This window comes from Cavia porcellus, unplaced genomic scaffold (genome assembly GCF_034190915.1).
Source record: "Cavia porcellus strain 051 isolate PalLab524CR breed Dunkin Hartley unplaced genomic scaffold, mCavPor4.1 scaffold_28, whole genome shotgun sequence".
NCBI lineage: Eukaryota > Metazoa > Chordata > Mammalia > Rodentia > Caviidae > Cavia > Cavia porcellus.
Genome location: NW_026947511.1, coordinates 44,502,027 through 44,521,185, shown reverse-complemented (window position 1 = coordinate 44,521,185; position 19,159 = coordinate 44,502,027). Strand labels below are relative to the sequence as shown.

Genomic DNA, 19,159 nt, shown 5'->3' with positions numbered 1-19,159 from the left:
GGCTCACCAGAAAGAATTTTACTTTTCTTTGTTAGTCTTGCTTGTGATCATTTCTCCTAGGCACCACCCCAATGAGCTAGTGGACCTAACAGATGTCAACCGATGTTCTTGGGGGGGATGAACCCCCTAGAAACTTGACATAACTATCACTTATCAAGATTGTCTGATTTCAGCCAGGTGTGGTGGTGCATGGGCGGAAGGCTGAGGCAGGATCACAAGTTCAAGCCCAGCTTGGGCAATTTAATGTTTTAGCAAGAGTTGGTTAAAAAAAAAAAAAAAAAAAAAGCTGGGGATTTAGCTCAGCAGCACAGCCTGCCTGGCAAGAGCAAGGTCATGAGTTCAATTCCTGATACAAAAATTGATTAATTAATTAACTAAATTAAAAAGCTCAGTGCAAAAACCCTGGGTTTAATCGCTAGTCCTACCAAAAAAAAAAATGCCTTGTCCTCAACAACTAAACTATTAGATTTTGAATCTGGAAGAAAAAAGAGAAATGGCCCCTCCCCGCATCCCACTAGCAAATGTTGTGCTCCCCAGGCACAACAAATGGAGATATTAGTTTGGCAGGGAAATGAAGCAGGAAGCTGAAATGAGCAACAACTGAGTTCCCGTGAAAGTCACATCCCAGATGATGCCGGCAGCGATGGTACTCCTGTCTCAGCTGAATTCAGTCCACATAACCCAGTCCCTGAGAGTCAAACCTACCACTACTCAAAGCAGTGTCATGGTTTGTGTTTGGAGGTCCCCCCAAAGCCTCATGCAGTCCTGGAGGCGGCTGAGTCCAGAGTTTGTGATTGGTTCATCTAGCACCAGGCTTGGCAACGTGAGTGCTGCACCTGCCCAGGGGTGGGGAGCCAGCCTACAATATAAAGGAGGGAGGAAGCATGCTTCCCTTTCTGCCCTTTTGCTCTTGTTGCCTTTGGTACTTATTGCTGCATACAGTTGACCCTCAGCCACGCCACCCTGCCTTGGAACCAGCTGAGTGTGGACTGAAACCTCCAAAAACTATAAACTAAATAAATCTTTCCTTCCCTCATTTTGGGTATCAAGTATTTTGCTTCAGCAACAAGAGAAAAGTAACCAAGACATTCAGTTATAGAAGAAAAAGAAAAAGAAAGGCAAGAGGAAGTAAAAGAGGGAGGATAGTTGTAATTTTTTCTCTCCTGATTGGGGCTGAAAGTATAACATGATAAAAACTAAATATGAAAACCGTCATACATCTATGAAGAAATATCTATTGAGATATTTTTAAATCATTTTTTCCCTCCAGGGGAAGAGTCATAGTTTAAGGCCAAGATAATTTTTACTCATGAAAATCAGAATATTAACAACTATAAATAAATAAATCATTGTGTCATCCTTAAATCTAAATTTTAACTAGCTTAAGATCACGTGAGTGGGAGGCATCAGCCCCAGAGGAAGCCCTGTGGCCTGATTTCATACATACCATACTGCAGCTGCGAAATCTCTCTGACCCAGGCCATATGATAGACCACCTCGAATTCCACCAGCACATAAGAGATTCTGTTATACTGACGGATGACAGCTTTACCTTCTGAGCTTGACAAAATCTCTGAGTTTTTCTGTTTTTCAAGGAAAAAAATATATTTTAGTAGGTTGTGGGCAATCTTCAGAGTTTAAAATGGCAGCAAATGGTTATGCCCCCAATTTAGATTTTTGCCTCAGGGTAGAACAGAGATAGCAAAGTTCTACAAAAGCTACAGATGGGAGTAGGGAAACACTAACACCAGAGACAGAAAGGGAAAGAAACGCTTTAGAGAGAGAGGTTGCTGGCCCTACAGCCAGCCCCAGGCATGAGGAGTCCAGTCCCTCCCCATTTTTCTGGACAAGACACAACTGATCAGTTTTCTTTGATTATCCATGTCAAAGGCCATTCCGAAATCCCAATAAAAAATTTACATACAATAAAAAGCAACTTTCCTTGTATAAACCTGAATGATTTGGGTTTCAATTCATTTACATCAGAGCAATTTCTACCATGACACAATAGCAACTGCGTCCCTACCTTGGCCTCTTGCCTAAGGCCTGGGCTGCTTCTTTTTCTTTTAAATGTTCACAGCAGTGGCCAGCCACGAACTGAACATATAGTAAGCCCTGATCATAAGATCATTTGCAGGACCGCCGCCTTGCACTGATGCTGTTCTACACTCAGGCGTCAGGCACAGCATCAAGCAAACCAACTCTACTCTGTTTCTCCGTTCTTCAGACAGCGAAGCACTCACTGTTTTCACTTTTATTTAATACCTATCAGTACCCTATCAACACACGGGAGGAGTAAGCTTCACAGCTAGGCCTGTACTTTGTGGCATTTTCAGAATAACTTTTTAAAAGACTTTATTAAGTGTCTTCCATTGTCAAAAGACATAATATTACCAGATACCAACTCTGAGAGAACTGCAATTGCAAGACCTTATTTGTAAAATACAAATGAATTTACTTAGTCTCTTTCCACTGTATTTACAAGCTAAATTTTCTTTTCCCAGTCACACTGGCTCAACCTACTTTAGTGGGCACAAATACGACAGAATAAATGTATTTGTGATGTAATTTTGTATCATCTATCCCCACCATCGTCCACATATTATAAATTTAATTAATCATTAGCTTACAAAGAAATAGTCGATGGGCTCATTTATCCGGCGGTAAAGCTGCCTCACCCACAGGATTTTCCCCGCTATCGGGGGCATGTTGCGAGCAAGAGGCGGATCATCTTTTTGAGAATGATAGAGCTGTAATTAAAAATAGAGTGTTAATGTTTGAATGTGATACAATAGAGAAAGCAAAACAATCTTTCTGTAAGTTGTTTTATCGTGATTCACATGCTGTGTACGCAAGAGGCAGTCCGTAAAACACGCTAATGCACTTCAGAGATGATAACCAGAGGCTCAAGAACAGTGTTAGTCCCATCATGAATTTTTTTCCGCTCTTACCCTGAATTTTAAGGGGGTGTTCAAAAGAGACAGCGGATAGCTACATTATACCTGTCATCACATTTTCCAGCACTTATATTTCTGTATGCAAAAATACTAACTTAACTGGGCATTTCTATACATACACCTGAATATTGAGATAAAATGATGTTCTTAAGAGCAATAAGGTGTTGATATACTCACACTACATTAGCCCGTTCGAACATTTATAGCAGAGCTCAGAGGTCACAATCAGGGACAGAACCACTCTGAAAAGCTACAAGCTACACTGTTTACAAGACAATGACAGCAAAAAGTTTCAGATTTTTGTCTCCTTTAGCGCTAATGTACTGTAAACATGACACTTACCTTCTTAGTAGCTTCAAGTTCAGCCACGTAATACTGGAGAATTCGCTCAATTGTGTGGTTGATTTCTAACTGAAGACACGGAATGTTTAGCTTCTGAAATCTAAAGTAATGGAAGCTGAGTCATTAAAAAGGAAATAAAAAATGTACAGGATGGCTGGAGTACTAAATATTCAATCATTTGGCAATAGGCATCCAGGCCCCTGCACAGTCCTAGGATACATATTGACAGGCAAGGCATATGCACTCCTAGCATTCCTGGAGCTTATGGTTATCTTATAGGAAAGGCAGGGACCAGTCAAGAGTTACATAAGTAATTATTTAAATACGCTGGAAATGCATGTAATGGGGGAACCCAGCAAGCCTGAGGAGACAAGAAATGGACTGTGACAGTTAAAACTGAATTACCAACCTGACTGATTTGAGATCCACCCAAGATATTAATAAAGAACACCCCTGGTATGTCTACGCAGGTCGCAGAGGTGTGCCTTTGGGTACTATATGTGACCTCTGGCCCCTTCCTCTCTAACACTGTTCTCCTGCCATGAGCTCAGAGCTTTTCTCCACCACACCCTTCTGCCAAGATGCTTCTACCTTGGAGTCGGTCCACTATGGACTAAACCCTACACAACCAGGAACCAAATTAACCCTCTCCTTTAAATCGTAGGTATAAGGTATTTAGTCCCAGGGACAGAAAAGTTGATTAATACAGTGACATTTAATTCAAGATGGAAAAGATGCATATTAAGGATCAAGGATGTAGCTCAGTGGCACAATGCCTACCTAGCAAGCACAAGGTCCTGAGTTTGATTCTTAGTGCCCTCCTCAAAAAAAAAAAAAAAAAACAAAGATGCATATGAAGTTAAAATCAAAAACAGAGGAAAGTACACTAAATGTAACTCTCCCAATGTTAACCTTCACATAATTCCAACCAACCGTCATCATAATGACCATCAGCCAGTCATCATTGCCTCCTGGACATGAAATAATGCCTGGAAAGTCCAAAACTTATAACATTCTGATAATAAAATTAATTCACAGCAGCCAATACAGGTAAAGAGGGATACAAGGACAAAAGGAAAAATTGACAAGAAAATATTACCTGCCATGTACATCACTCATCAGAATCACTTTGTATCTATGTTGATTCTCACCGTGGCTTCTTGAGCCAAACATGCAAATTCAGACTCGAACCCAGATCCACTGGCCCTCGGGGAGGCATTCACAGGGGTCCCTGATAGGGCCTAAAGCCCCCTCTGAGCTGGTAGAAAACAACCTCTACTCCACCCTGAACCTCTAACTGCACTCCCTTTGGGCGAATATTGCTGTACGAATCATGAAAAGGGGCGTGATAATTTTATTAACCATGTAACTATGTCTATGGAAACATCATGCTGTAAACTTTAAGTCCATGACCCAAAATAAAATTTTAAAAAGATGCAAAAGCCCTCGAGGAAAGACAAAAAATTTTAGACCCTACTATTCATATTAGTCTCATTTTTTGAAATCTTTTCAGTGTGTAGAACTAAACATGATTTGTTCTCTTTGCAATAAAAACTGTGTCATTAACCTCAAGCATATAACCTGGGTGGTGGTGGGAAGTCACGTGAGATACCTTATTTTTTTACTCTGCTATTTTAAAAATACAATGAAAAAAATACCATACTGATTTCAAATTTTCACCAGTCCCCTTTAGTGGTACTTGAAAGGTTAATGTTTATAAGTTGTAAGGTTTGCTGGGGAGAGGGTTCTGAGGGTTCAGATATAGATGTTCTCCTTTACCGACACCCTGAAGCCTTGCAACAAAGTTATTAACTGAACTGGTTGCTAAATACAGTGTGCACATTATTTTTTTTTTTTGTCTTTTTCCTTTTTATCGGTACCAGGGATCGAACTCAGGACTGCCTGCTTTCAAGGCAGGCGCTTATGCCGCTGAGCTAAACCCCCAGCCCCCAGTGTGCACATTATAATATACCAAAGGAAGAAACAGTGATAGAAACTCCATTCTGATGACTGTGCTTTCACTTGCATAACTATTAAATGCAGTGCTGTAACAAGTAAGAGAAAATAAAACTACAGTACTGGGCATTATAATCAGCAAAAAATACAGCACTGTATATACACAGAGTACTGTACAAAAAGAAGACATTGAGGCTCTATCAACAAGATGTACAAAATTGTACCAAAAAAAGAGTGGTCATAAGTCTGTGCGGTGGCTTATCAGTCCAAACGGTTGTTAAATGTGGAGTATCTGTATTAGACATCATATTATCAAAATAGCTCAATGACAATTATTTGTTTTATAAAGAACACATCCGGGGGGCTGGAGGTTTAGCTCAGCAGCATAAGCGCCTGCCTTGCAAGCAGGCAGTCGTGAGTTCGATCCCCGGTACCGATAAAAAAGGAAAAAGATAAAAAAAAAAAAAATGAACACATCCTGTCCACTAACCTTTCAAATAAAATAGAGCAGCCACCAACAAATCATCACACCAGCTGGATTCAGGCAACACTGATCCCTTATATGTCAGAAAAGGCAGAGATGAAAATTGCCCAGAATACAAGATATATTATGATATAGCACTGATATAGAAAGTGCTCTTCAATAATCATGATTGCAAAACAGATGCAATCCAGATATAATCTTTAGCAGAGCAATAAAGCATCTATCCAGTGGTCGTGCACACCTGTAATCCCAGCACTCAGGAGGCTGAGGCAAGAGGATCACTTTAAGCTTGAGGCCAGCCTGGGCTAGAAAGTGAGTCCAAGGTCAGCCTGAACTGCAGAGTGAAACTCTGTCTCAAAAAGACAAAAAAACGAAAACAAACAGTATCCCTATCGATTCCTGTATTGCTTCTCATGTCCTTTTCTGGCTGGCACCCTAGCATCTTCCATGAATTTTTCAAGCTTACATTAATTACACAGTTCATACTGCTGGAAATTATGTTTTGAATGTGCAATTTTGGCTCATTAATAAAGGAGTTTTTGCAGGTCACTGCAAGAGACCAATGAAACTAAAATACCACTCATAAGATCCCACAAGCCATCAACCTGCTGGACTCTAAAAAGTACTGGAAATGCCAAATATCCTTGGCGATGAGACTGGCACTCATAAAGCCACTGCTCTGTACACCTCTGCGGGAAGCATCTTGGAGGACAGAAAGACATCTAAGGTATGGAGTAAAGGTGATGACCAACCAGGAGTGTAAGGCAAAAAGTGAATAGATGACCATATTAATGTTTTTGGTTGGGTCATTGAACACAACTGTTTGCAGTCTCACTGTTTGAATGTCCACTTTGTATGCTTTGATACTGTAACTTGAGCAACTATCTCTAAGATGATAATGTGTAATCTATTAACTGGTGATTTCTTACTGTTTTGTTTGTTTTTTTGTTTTGTTTTGTTTTGTTTTGTTTTTGTAGTTCTGTATTACTTGTACCCTTACACCGCTTTGTTTTGTTTTGTTTTTTCTCTTTTTCCTTTTAAATAAAATTTTTTTAAAAAACAATCACAGAGCCAAGAACAAGAGTGATAGCTAATTTTTCAGTCATCTCCCTTGGTTCAGAAGTGTGTATGCTAACCCTTGAGGAAAAATGTCCACCTCTGGGGCATGAGACATCAAAAGTTCCAAAAGTTCCAAACGTAACGTCACCTCTAAAGAGTTTGTTTCTATCTGAAATTTATTTAGCTCCACATCAATCAGTTTTATTATCACCCAAGAAATGATTGGAAACAAATAATCTTTAGACGTGAGCCCAATAAAGAGTGCACTGATAAATTTTTCTGGCCCTTGGGCGTAGCTGTTGCCCCTGCATCATCTGGGATCAACAGATCTCACAGGACCAGGCTCTGAGCCACTCCCTTCTGCACCCAGACAGAAAAACCACACATTTTTATCTTTCCTCAGTATCAGACATTATAGAAACACTACTTATTTTGAAGACATTTGTCTTTTTCATCAATGCTATGTTTATTTATAATGTGCTTAGTGGGTATGCCTAAAATTCAATAAACTACAAGTATTCCCCTTTCATGACTGAGTTCCCTTCCTGGGCCAAAGCTGTTAAAACGTATTCCTCACTAAACGAGGAACCGTATTGAGTATGTACCTTACGATAATCAGAACAAAGAAACAGTCAAAGGAAACTCCGACCTGATGATTTTGCTCTTATTTGCATAACTCTTACATGCAGTACTGTAATATATAACATAAAACTATAGTGTTGTACTGTACAGTGTGATAAGCAAAAATTACAGCATTGTATAAACAAGGTAGACTGCACCAAAAAAGATATTGAGGCTCTATCAACAACATGGACAGAACTATACAAAAGTCTTAAGTCTGGAAAGTCATTAACTGGGTAGGTCATAAAACATGGAAAAGCTGTATAAAGTTATCCCACCTGGAAAGTGCATTGCTTAAAGCATTATAAATACCTTTGAAGTAGCTGAAGAGCCTGCTGAGAAGATAAGATTTTTCCAAAGGTACTGTTCATAAATACTTGTATTTGTACCTAAAATAAAATAGTAAGATTTAAATAACTTTTGGTGTTAAAGAAAATGCTAGTTTTATTTAACAATTAATGACTCTCCTATAGACTCGAAATACATCCAGCTCCAAAAACATCTAGCAACACCCCTGGAAATGCACGGTCCAGTAAGGTGGCCACAGACCACACGTGGCTACTGAGCACTTGAAATGTCACTACTTTGGAGTGAGCTGCTTGTGAGCACAAAACACATGCTGAGTTCCAACCCGTACAAAAAGAAATAATGCAAAATATCTCATCAATGGTTTTCACGTTAATGACACAGTACTAGCTTTTAAAATCAAGTACTCTGAATAAAATAGGCTAAACAACCATATATATTTTTTTTCTTTTTTTGTTTTGTTTTGTTTTGTTTTTGAGACAGTGTCTCACTATGTAGCCCAGGCTAGCCTTGCATTTACAGCAATCCTCCAGCCTCAGCCTCTCAAGTGCCGGATTATAGGCATGTACCACCACCAAGTATATTATTAAAAATTAATTTCACCTGCTTCTTTTCTACGGAAAAATTATAGTTACACGTGTGGTTTGCATTTGCAGTTCATTAGTGAACATTTCTGAGCTGCTGAATTTATGAAAGAAGGGAGGGTCTCCCACCACCCACTGTTCTGTGCGGCATTCAGAATTTCTGAGCACTCCAGTAGAGCAAGGCAATGACAGCTTCATTTTCTGACGCTGCTGCTCTCCCAGACCTCTTTGCCTTTGCTTAGGAGAAGCGAGAAGTGGCAAATGCTCTTGCAAGATTCCCACCTTCCCTAGCAGTGAACTCCCAACTCCTGGTGCACAAAAGAGGAAGTGGAACCACCCTGTGAATTAGTCTTTTGTTGTTGTTGTTAGTTTGTTTGGTTGGTTGGTTTTTTGGTACCGGGAATTAAACTCATGACCTCACACTTGCAAAGCATGAGCTTGTGCCACCAAGCTAAGTCCTTGGCAGTAAATTAGTAAATTAGTTTTGCACACAGACTCTCCTGCTATGATTACTTCTGTTTATCACATCTGTGAATCAAACACTGGAAAAGGAAAATTGAAATGCTGACACTTACCTAGCTATGAAAAGGTTAATTTGGCCTCTACATTTACTGAAAGCTAAAATTGGTATCAGGGACCACAATAGAGCTGTCTAACAGAATCTTTACTAACAAATCATAAAAATAATTTAATACTGGGGCCGGGATTTAGCTCAGCGGCATAAGTGCCTGCCTTGCAAGCACAGGGTCGTGAGTTCGATCCCCAATACCAATAATAAAAATAAAAATTAAAAAAATAAAAAGTTTTAAAAAATAATTTAATACATAACAAGTTTTTCTGTAAAAACAAATGGGCTTGAGGAGCAACTCCACCTTACCTCACTAGCCCAACATTCAAATCCATAACTAAAATATACCTTAATACCAAAGACGCTAATTTTCAAATGCCAAAAGAAAACTGATATCAAAAATATGAAGTGTTACTGTAAGAGTAGTAGAATTTTTTCAGAGCTTTCTTATTTATAGTGCCAGGATTATAAGTAATGTAATTTTTAATGTAAATAAAGAGACCATCCCCTGAAGCCAGGCTAAGGTTATAGCTAGTTTTCAGTACTGGAGTAACTCGGGTCACACAAGGCCAGTTAAAAATACACTACAGCCTCATCCAGGGTATTTTGAATGCGCCTCCTCATCTTTCTGGTTCCCCCAAGCCTATGACACACAGACTTGAGGCCTCTTCAGAGCTGCCCTCTCTAGCTGCAGACAGAATACGGAGGCAAAAAGCTCAAGGTCGACGAGAAGGTCAAAGGGAGAGCGAGCCATCTTCCTCATCTGCTCTCAAATTGACCACAGTTCAGACAGAATAAGGACAACCGATTCTCTCTTAGACTGCCAAAAGGGCACTGGCTCCTTAGCACAATAAAAATCAAATGCAACTTTTAATGTAAGTTAAAAATGAATCCAAAAATGGGCATCTGAAATGAACAGATGCATCTCAGATGAAGTAGAAATGGCATATAAACATATGAAAAAATGGTCAGCATCACTGGTTATTTGAAAGATGCAAATTACAACAATGCTGAGATTCCATCTCACTCCAGAAAAAATGGCTATTATCAAGAAATCAACTAGTAACACTGGAGGGGCTGTGGAGAAAAAGGAACCCTTTTCCACTGTTGATGGGAGTGTAGACTGGTACAGCCACTGTGGAAATCAGTGTGGAGATTCCTCAAAAAGCTAAAACTAGAGGTTCCATTAGACCCAGCTTTTCCCCTTCTTGGTATCTTCCCAAAAGAATTAAAAACATCATACCACAGCAATATATGCACACCATGTTTAAAGCAGCACGTTCTGTAATAGTTAAATCTTGGAAATAGTCCAAATGCGCATCACTCAGTGAGGAAATAAAAAAGATGTGGCTTTCTTATACAGTGGAATATCACTCAGCCTTAAAGAAGGATAAACTTGAGACATGTCTAGCTAAATAAATACACCTTGAGACCAAACTCTTAAGTGAAATAAATCAATCACACATGTAAATATCACGATGTTTCTCTGGTATGAGACACCAGAAATATAAAAAAGAACTAAAAAGTCTAACAGACACTGTAAAATAGGAAGAAAAACATTCACATGAGAAGGGGAACTAGGGAGGAGGGAGAGAGAAAGAAAAGAAGAGAAAAGGAAAAAACAAGAAAAGAAGGAAGAAATGGGAACAAAGCTTGTGTAAACAGGCAGAAGAGGAGCTGAAAGAGCAGGGGAATGGGCAGAAAGACGAACCAAGTTATCTCACGCTCAGGTACAAATTCCCCAGGATGAATGTGATCATTCTGTGTATCTAAAATGTCCCGTAGCTACAGCAGCGCTTCGGGCTTCTGATTTTTCACTAACATCTTTCACTGGCTTTGCTCATTTTTCATTTTAAAAAAGATGAAAAATATTTTGTGGATTTTTAAAAAGTACTCACTTTACAAATATTTTTTCTCTATTTGCAACAGTAATTTCAAACCAACAGTAAACATGCGAACATTTGCTGTATGGGAGTGTCTATAGTAATGTACAGAACAGTAGCAGCATTAGTAAATGAAAGTTTATGTAACTATTTACCTCTAAACCATTGATTTTTGCCATAAAGTCTAAGAAATCTGTGTCAAATTCTGTTCTTCTTGGGTCCAGAATGTCATACTGCTTTTTCTTAACCCCCTGGTATATGTTTTTGAATTTGATTGCCATGATATCTATTCCTTCGATTGTAGAATTGCTCAGTGCTGAATACGTTTGCACAATAGTTATCATTTCTGTAATCTTAAACAGAGAAACGTTATTTCAACATTAAACGTTAAACGTTAAAAAGTGAATTAGTCCCTTTTCTACAATAACCTCACTTCACTAAATCAGTGACTTTTAAAAAAGGCTCTAAAATCACTTGTCTAACCCCAACCAGAAGAGATAAAACAGAAGACAAATCTCCAGTCATTTTGCTGTACTGTTCAATCATTTAAGAAAGACGGTGTCCCTTAATATCCTGAGAGCATGTACGACATTTTGCAGAAGCAAAATACTTCGTCTTTGGGATGGTGGAGGAATATCATTCCTCCTCCTCCATTACTTTGACCAACTGCATCATGCTTTTGTTCTCAAGAAGCTTCTTACTGAGACTGAGTTCAAAGCTCTACTGTGCTTCCTGGCCCTCACTGTGGCTCTGCATGACATCAGCACAAATCCACTGTGTCCTCCCTTCGACGCTTGTGTTCAAGGCAAGGACAGACCCCAGGAAGTGGGCGCCGCGAAGGACCCCGGGAAGCCTCCACCATGACCTTTATTTCATGGCCGACTCTATCTCAGTGTTCCAACACCACTTACCTTAGCAGAAAGATGAACAAAAATGTACTCAGTCCCTGAATTCTCATCTAAGAATCCCCATTTTTATTCCTGCTTTAAGCGACAAGCATTCAAAGTTCTTTAGGGAAAGCTTGTTTGGCCAGAAAGGCAATAACCTCTTCTGAGGGAGAGTTTTAAATACCATAGACCCATAAAGACAACACTTACCATCCTTCTAGTCAACAACAGAGTTCACAAAAAGTACCTGCTAGCGTCCATCCAGAATTGTTTTCAGGGCAACTGTTTTAGAATCATTCTATCCAAACCTGGAGGGGCCCTGGGATTTCCAGCATTCTCTCTAACCTCCGCACAAACACAAGAACTACCTGGGTCTCCTTCTAACACCTGCATCCCACTTTATAAAGCAAAAAAGAGTAGAGGAACTCAAAATTCCCAGCCTGCCAGTTAGAGCCTGCCCTGTTCACCTCTTCCTCTACCAGCTGGCTCCAAGAGCCAGAGACTGAAACACAGTTCCTGTCATTACCACGTCCTGTTTTATCCCCAGGTGGGATGAGTCTGCGCCAGTGGCCGGTCCCACCGCTGCCCCTGAAGACCCCCATGTGTCCCACAGCAGCTACCCAACACCAGTCATGGTGACCGCTTGTGACCCGCCCCGCCTGGTTTGTCCCCGCCTGGGCATTTTCATCAGCTCTCTCTTCAACAACTCTGACCCTTTAGTTCAGGCAACCAGCTTAATAGTCCCTTTTCTGGCTCATGCACCTCGGCACCTTGTCCCTTTCTGCTCTCCTTGTCAACAGTTTAAGAGCTGACAGGAATAGTCCAACAGGACCCCCTCAAAAAGAAGCAACAAGCCGGGCACGGTGGCACATTCCTATAATCCCAGCACTCAAGAGAGGCTGAGTCAGGAGGATCGTTGTGAGCTCCAGACCAGCCTGGTTTACAAAATGAGCTCAAGGCCAGCCTGAACTGCATAGCGAGACCCCGTCTCAAAAGGACCAAACAGAAGAGGGAACAATCAGAAGGTCCCTCATGTGATGACGGAAAAATAACACAAGGTATATGATACCATGAAGATTATCCAGCAATAAAACGTAGAGCTATAAACAGGGATGAACTCTGAAAACATTAAACTAAATGGAAGAAGCCAAAAGAATGAGTAGAATATGATTTAACTTACAAATGTCCAAACTAGACAGACTTATTTGAGGAAGAAAGCAGATGAGTGGCTGCTTAGATCAGCTTGAGGAGAGAATGGGGTGTGACTGCTAGTAAGTATGAGGCTTCTTTCGGTGGGAATGAAAAGACTCTAAAATTAGATAGTTGTAGTTACACAACTTTGAGAAAATAAAAGTCACTGGCTTGAGAATTTTAAATGAGTAAAGATATGGGAACTATGTCTCAATAAAACTGTTTTTAAAAACAGTCAAAAAAAGCCCCACAGAAGTAAGCACAAAGGACAGCAGTAGTAATTTTGGTACCTTTCACCACCCATACTTTCTAGTCCCGGCTGGAGGCGGAGACTAAAATCTTAAAAACTGGCTATTGAACATGTCTAGGAAATACCCTTTGAGCTGTGTCACACCCCTGCAGCCCCCACTTTCCAACAAGTGATGACTAGGGTTTTTAATATCACCAGGATCCAGCGAGTTTGAAAGAAGGGGAGGTTGTGTCTAACGGTATCTTTGGGCTTCCTACAGCCCCTGAAAATATCATTCCTCCTCAGCCAGTCCTATTGCAAGGTGCAGAAGTTTCCAGCCATGTCTCCCCAGCACACAACACTGAGGTTACACCAAACACACCGTCCAGAAAGGGGAGATGCTCATACATCCAGACCTCCCACGGCTACCGGTTCTGCCAGGGACTGTGGGTATTTCGCCTCACACCCTCTCTCAGTCTAGTCTCACAGTCAAGAGCAGAAGCTTTGAAGGTCAGATTTTACAGGTGGAGGGAGAATTGAGGTCTTGAGAGAGGTGAGAGTCTGCAATAGCTTTTGCGTGCCTGGCAGAAGACAGTCACTAGGAAGGAAAAATTATGCTATAATAAATAACATCGCAGGAGCGAGAGAAGAGATCCAAAACAGTAATTCTCATTGGCGTTAGGGAAGGAATGACAGAAGCAAAAAGGTGTGACCCGAGCTGAGATGCTGGGACTGCCGAATGCCTACCTTCTCCAGTCTTTTACAGAAGGCTTCAAATTTCCCAAATATGTACATTTCAGACACCTCGAAAGACTTTTCCCCTGAGGATTCTAGAATCTGCTTCCTGGTTTTATGAAACGATGCCTGATATTCCTTGAAGAGAAAAATGCAGTCCTAGGAAAGAATGCAAAAAAGAGAGAGAGAAAGCGGTAAGAAGTTTGTCAGGAGTCAAAGTTTCATAACTGCCACCTTCACACAGACCTGGTCGTGCCAGCTCCTGAGCAGGCTGTGCTGTTAGCCGAAGTCCAAGTTCTCTGCCTTCGTACTGAAGGCCCACGAACACCAGGACAGTCTCTTAATATACGTCATATTTTCATTTCTTTATCTTTAAGGTTTTCCCCTAGTTTATCTTAATCAAAGTATGACAGATACCATCGGTTTTATGTTTTCATTACTAATTGCAATTCCCGAAGAGCCCAGAAATTATTGATCAAGACATCTCTACTCAGCTAGGATCCATCTTTACGTTCAAGTATACAAAACACGAAGACTCTGCAGTATTAATTTACCAACCAACCATCATTTCTACAAAAGGACATCATAAAAGTTTTGATTAATATTTAGCTACAGCTATACCACTGCTGTAGTCAGTTAAACAGATTAGGAAACCTATTAGAAATCTCAAAAAAGGATACAGGGTGGGCATGGTGGTACATGTCTAATCCCAGGCCTCGGGAAGCTGGGACAAGAGAATTACAAACTCTAGGACAGCCTGGGTTTTTTTTTTTGTTTTGTTTTGTTTTTTTGTTTTGTTTTTTGTCTTTTTCGGTACCAGGGATCGAACTCACGACTGCCTGCTTGCAAGGCAGGCGCTTATGCCGCTGAGCTAAATCCCCAGCCCCAGCCTGGGGTTTTTTAAAGAGACTTAGAGAGAACTTGTCTCAAAATAAAAAACAAAAGAAGAACTGGGCATGCATAAGTGGGAAGGGCCTCAATTCCTAGTACCTACAAAAAAAGACAAGAGGCGGGGAAAAAAGAAGTCATGGTCTCCAGGGTCCATTAATAATTAATAAATGTGCCATGCTAACATTTAGCTCCTAAAAATTGAATCATTCCTAACATCCCATTTTTTTTCACACTGCAGTGGCTCGTCAATCCTTACCACGTGCTGTCTCTGTAGTCCTGACACTTTCACCTCCCTCTCCTCCACAGAGGGACCCCTGCGCCCACAGAGACTTTCCCCATATCAAATTCCACTGACCGGAACTTTGATTCCCCCTTGCCATGCAACATGACATAGTCAAAGGATACAGATGTATTTTGACTTAGTGCTTGGATCTGACCCCTATACCACAAGCACTAAATCAGAATTTCTGTGAGCGGAACTTGGAAGATTTGAACAAGTTCCCACGGTTAATTCCCATAAATATTTGGATTTGAGAATAAGTCACCACGTATCTGCTTCTGACTCTTTCTCTCCTCTGTGTCAACCTCCCAAAAACACCACTGCTGTCCAGGGTTGCTGATAATTTTTCAGACACTCATGTTGACCAAGTGTTGGGAAATCTTTTGGAAGCCAAGAACGCAGACAAGTCTCCCCGGACAGAATATACCGTCTGTTCTGTTTCACTAGCACAACGTTCCCGCCCTTCTGTCCACGAGATGACCATTTCCTCCAAGTGCGGCAAATTTGCAAGTCTGAGCCTATCACACCATTTTCCTGTTTCTGCCACCATTTTAACCCAGTCCTCGCACTGTCTGACGCCTAAATAAAGTCCAAGTCTTCCTGGAATTTCAAAGTTCCCGCCTTTCTTTTTCGGGGACTCTTCCAGTTAGTTATCTTCTTGTGTTGCCAGGAATGCGAGCTGTCTAAACTTCCCCCTCTGCCTGCTTAGCCAGCTTCTGATTCCACTGCTTTGTTTTCTTTAGCCTCCTCCCCCTCCACACTGCTTCTGCATTTCCTTTCCTCTCTGCTTCTTTCCAGCCTTTCCTTTGAATTTCTGTCACAGCTATCTGCAGCCTCAACCAATATTCTTATTCCTTGCTGCTCTGCTCTTTTTCAGTCCACTCCACGCATCATGACATATTTTTCCCCCTTCGGCTTTTAAACAAGAAAATTCTCTCCAAGAATAAAAATTATTCTGGAGGTATAAAGTGATAAATTCACATCACCAACTTCTCTCTCTCTCTCCCTCTCTCTCTCTCTCTCTGTCTGTCTCTCTGTCTGTCTGTCTGTCTGTCTCTCTCTCTCTCTCTGTCTCTCTGTCTCTCTGTCTCTCTGTCTCTCTTTCTCTCTCTCAATTTGACCATCTTTCAACACCGGGGAAAACACTTCAAAGAGATTTTTCCTTTGTTTCACTTTTAGAAGGAAATGAGTTATCAAAAGTATAGAATCGATCCCATAAACACTCCTCTTTCTACTGGATCAAACATTTCATAAGCTTTTATGCAAGTGAAGTACTCCTCCTCTTTTTTTCTTTTAACTGGTTCAGCAGCTGATTTCCCTGATGTGTTAAAATCTCTGCTTAGGAACTGCTTTGATCTGTGTCTGTGCAGCTGCCCAGTTTACATGGTCGAGTTCAAGAACTGCATTCGGAATCTGGCTCCTCCAGTCCTTGGGACTCAGTATCCCAGCACAAGAAGCTCAGTTCGTCATTGTCCCATCCTTCAGTTTGGAAGTCCAAACACAGGAGATGGCCATAGCCTTGCCAGCCCTTTGGGGTGCAGCCACCTCCCTCCTGGGCTTGGGGCCCGGAGGAGGTGGGGCTCCCTGTTGGAGCTGTGCTCCTAGGCACCTCAGAGACCAGGGGGCAGTCCCAGCATGCTGGTGACTAGGAACCACTTTGGGATGGAGTCCCCCTGGGGAGCTATTTCTTCTGAGCTTTCAAAACACTGATTTTTAAAAATATGCTATGAGCAAGTTGAATTTATCCCAGGAATGTTAATTTTAGAAATCCAGGGGACGGGGCTTTAGCTCAGCTGCATAAGCACCTGCCTGCCAAGCATGAGTTCACTGAGTTCAATTCCCAGTACAAAAAAAAAAAAAAAATTAAAAACAGTTTTTTTAAAAAACTGAAGAATCCCACCCATCACACTAACAGGGTAGAACAGAAAATTCTATAAACACTGCAACAAATAGGTACAGGGGGGAAAAATGGAGAAAGCAAGAATTAAACTCTATCCTAAAAGAAGCACTGTACATAAAAGGAAATAGGGTAATACAAATAACATTCTTCTTGCCCTACTCGGTATGAGATTTTTTTCAGACTTAATATGTTTTCTGTGTGAACAAAATAAACATAATTGGGCCAGATGGGGTGAAGGCTGTACTTTATGAAAATAAACACATTTCTACAAACCTGAATTTTTTGTAGTACCACTGGAGTTTCCTGATCCCAAACATGGTTTACTCCTCCATCAGTAATATAGGCTTTACATGCTGTCACCATTTGATTTGTTACCTAAAATAAATGTAGGTACAAAATAACTGTAGGCAAAAAGAGAAATAAAATTCGCAGGTTTTGTTTTCTAAATTCCAAGCATGAAAATATGATAAATTGCAAACTTACAAAGTGAATGAACTGCAGAATACAGAATATAGAAATTGAAGAAATATATATTCTGATCAAAGCTAAGAAAACCCAAAGTCATATATACTTACTGCATTTAAGTTAATGTCACTGGGACTATACATTTCAAAGTAAATGACATTTTCCACTAATCTTTTTCTCCGCTTACTAGGACCCGACTCATTTCAAGGATGATTCTTTATCATACTTCAACATGAAAACACTTCTCACCTGCCCCAACATAGTGAAGAAAAATTACTAACTGCTTAGAAGTGGTTGAGAGGGCCGGGGATTTAGCTTAGTGGCATAAGCATCTGCCTTTGCAAGCAGGCAGTTGAGAGTTTGATCTCTGGACCAAAACATAAAAAACAAAATTAAAAAAAAGAAATAGTTGAGAGACTAGATCAAAATAGCAAGCTGACACAGAACATTCGAGAATCACAAAGATACCAAATGCACAAAAAATCAGATGTGCCAGGGCAAAGGAGAAAGATGACTAAAGAAAAGCAGATCTCAGATCTGCAAAAGGTTACTGTGAAGTGAAAATGGTTCTGGAAAACTCTCAATGAGGCTGGCAATATGACGTCATTCTCAGCTGTGAACCTACGCACTGAACTGAGAGGAACTTGTCTGGCAATGACTTCTGCTGCAAGGGCTAAGTTATAAATCTGAACCACAGCCCTGGAGAGTTGGAGCCACACTCTGAAGAAGCTGCTGCACCCCACGTGATCACATACAGGAAAAAAAATATGCATAATCCCATCCCCAGCAACATCTCATACTTCTTAGCTCCACAAAAGATAAATAATAATAAACAAAACAGAGAGACAAATCAGTAGTCTTAAATATACAAAGAATCACCAAGCAGCTGAAGAAAACAGTAACAGAAACATTAAAATGAAATTGAAGCCAAGTGTGGTGGCTCACATCTGTAATCCCAGCATTTGGGAGGCTGAGGCAGGAGGATTGCTGTGAGTTCTAGGTCAGCCTGGACTACCTTGTGAGCTGAAGGCCAGCCTGAACTACACAGGAAGACCCTGTCTCAAAAAGAAAAGAAAAGAAAATTGAATTTTTATGGTCAAAATTAAAGAAAAATTCTACTGATGAACTGACTACCAATTGGTCCACAAAATGAAGAGCAAACAAATGACCTGAGAATTCAAAGAACAACTAGGGGAGACCAAAAATATTGTTAAGAAAAATGGAAGTTACGTTCAGTTGAGCAGCTGATTCAGGAATAATCAAAAGCCAAAGAGGAAAATTTCCCAGGAACATAAAAAAGAGATAAAAACTTTCAGACAGAAACATCCCGATGAGTATAGAGTAAGATAAATGTAAAAAGAACCACATTTGAAATAAGTTCAAAGATACAGAACAAATCCTAAAAATTACAGAAAACAAAACCAAGTCCACCGAGGACAAAAGAATCTGATTAACACCTAACTTCTCATCAACATTGGATACTAGACCATGAGTGAGTAATATTTTCAAGTTCTAAGGGATAAGAATGTTGGACTTAGAACCCAGTTAAACTAGTATGTGAAGCCGGGCATGGTGATGCACACTGTAATCCCAGCACTCAGGAGGCTGAGGCAAGAGGATCACTACCGAGTTCAAGGCTAGCCTGGGCTACACAGTGAGCTCAAGGCCAGCCTGAACCATATAGTGAAATCCTGCCTCAAAAAAAAAAAAACCCAAACCAAGATGTGAGTGATCCAAACAAAATTAGGCTATTTTCAGGAACACAGGCATTAATGTTCATTTTCTCATACTCCTCCTCTGAAATAATTCCTTGACAATATT

At 40.5% G+C, this 19,159-nt stretch overlaps 1 protein-coding gene across 6 annotated transcripts in view; it reads right to left on the bottom strand.

Moving 5' to 3' along the window:
• The window catches only part of Dnah8 (dynein axonemal heavy chain 8), a 254,705-nt gene that overhangs the window by 209,171 nt on the left and 26,375 nt on the right, over positions 1-19,159 (bottom strand). For all 6 annotated transcript variants that reach the window (XR_010044105.1, XM_063238969.1, XM_063238971.1 and 3 more), the window contains 7 exons: positions 17,147-17,248; positions 13,815-13,961; positions 10,916-11,113; positions 7,732-7,808; positions 3,300-3,399; positions 2,631-2,750; positions 1,448-1,583 (listed from right to left, as the gene is read on the bottom strand). Coding sequence is in view for 5 of the 6 variants with exons in the window: in XM_063238969.1 (XP_063095039.1) it covers positions 1,448-1,583; positions 2,631-2,750; positions 3,300-3,399; positions 7,732-7,808; positions 10,916-11,113; positions 13,815-13,961; positions 17,147-17,248 (880 nt within the window). In the remaining variant the exon portion in view is untranslated. The remainder of the gene's footprint in view (positions 1-1,447; positions 1,584-2,630; positions 2,751-3,299; positions 3,400-7,731; positions 7,809-10,915; positions 11,114-13,814; positions 13,962-17,146; positions 17,249-19,159) is intronic.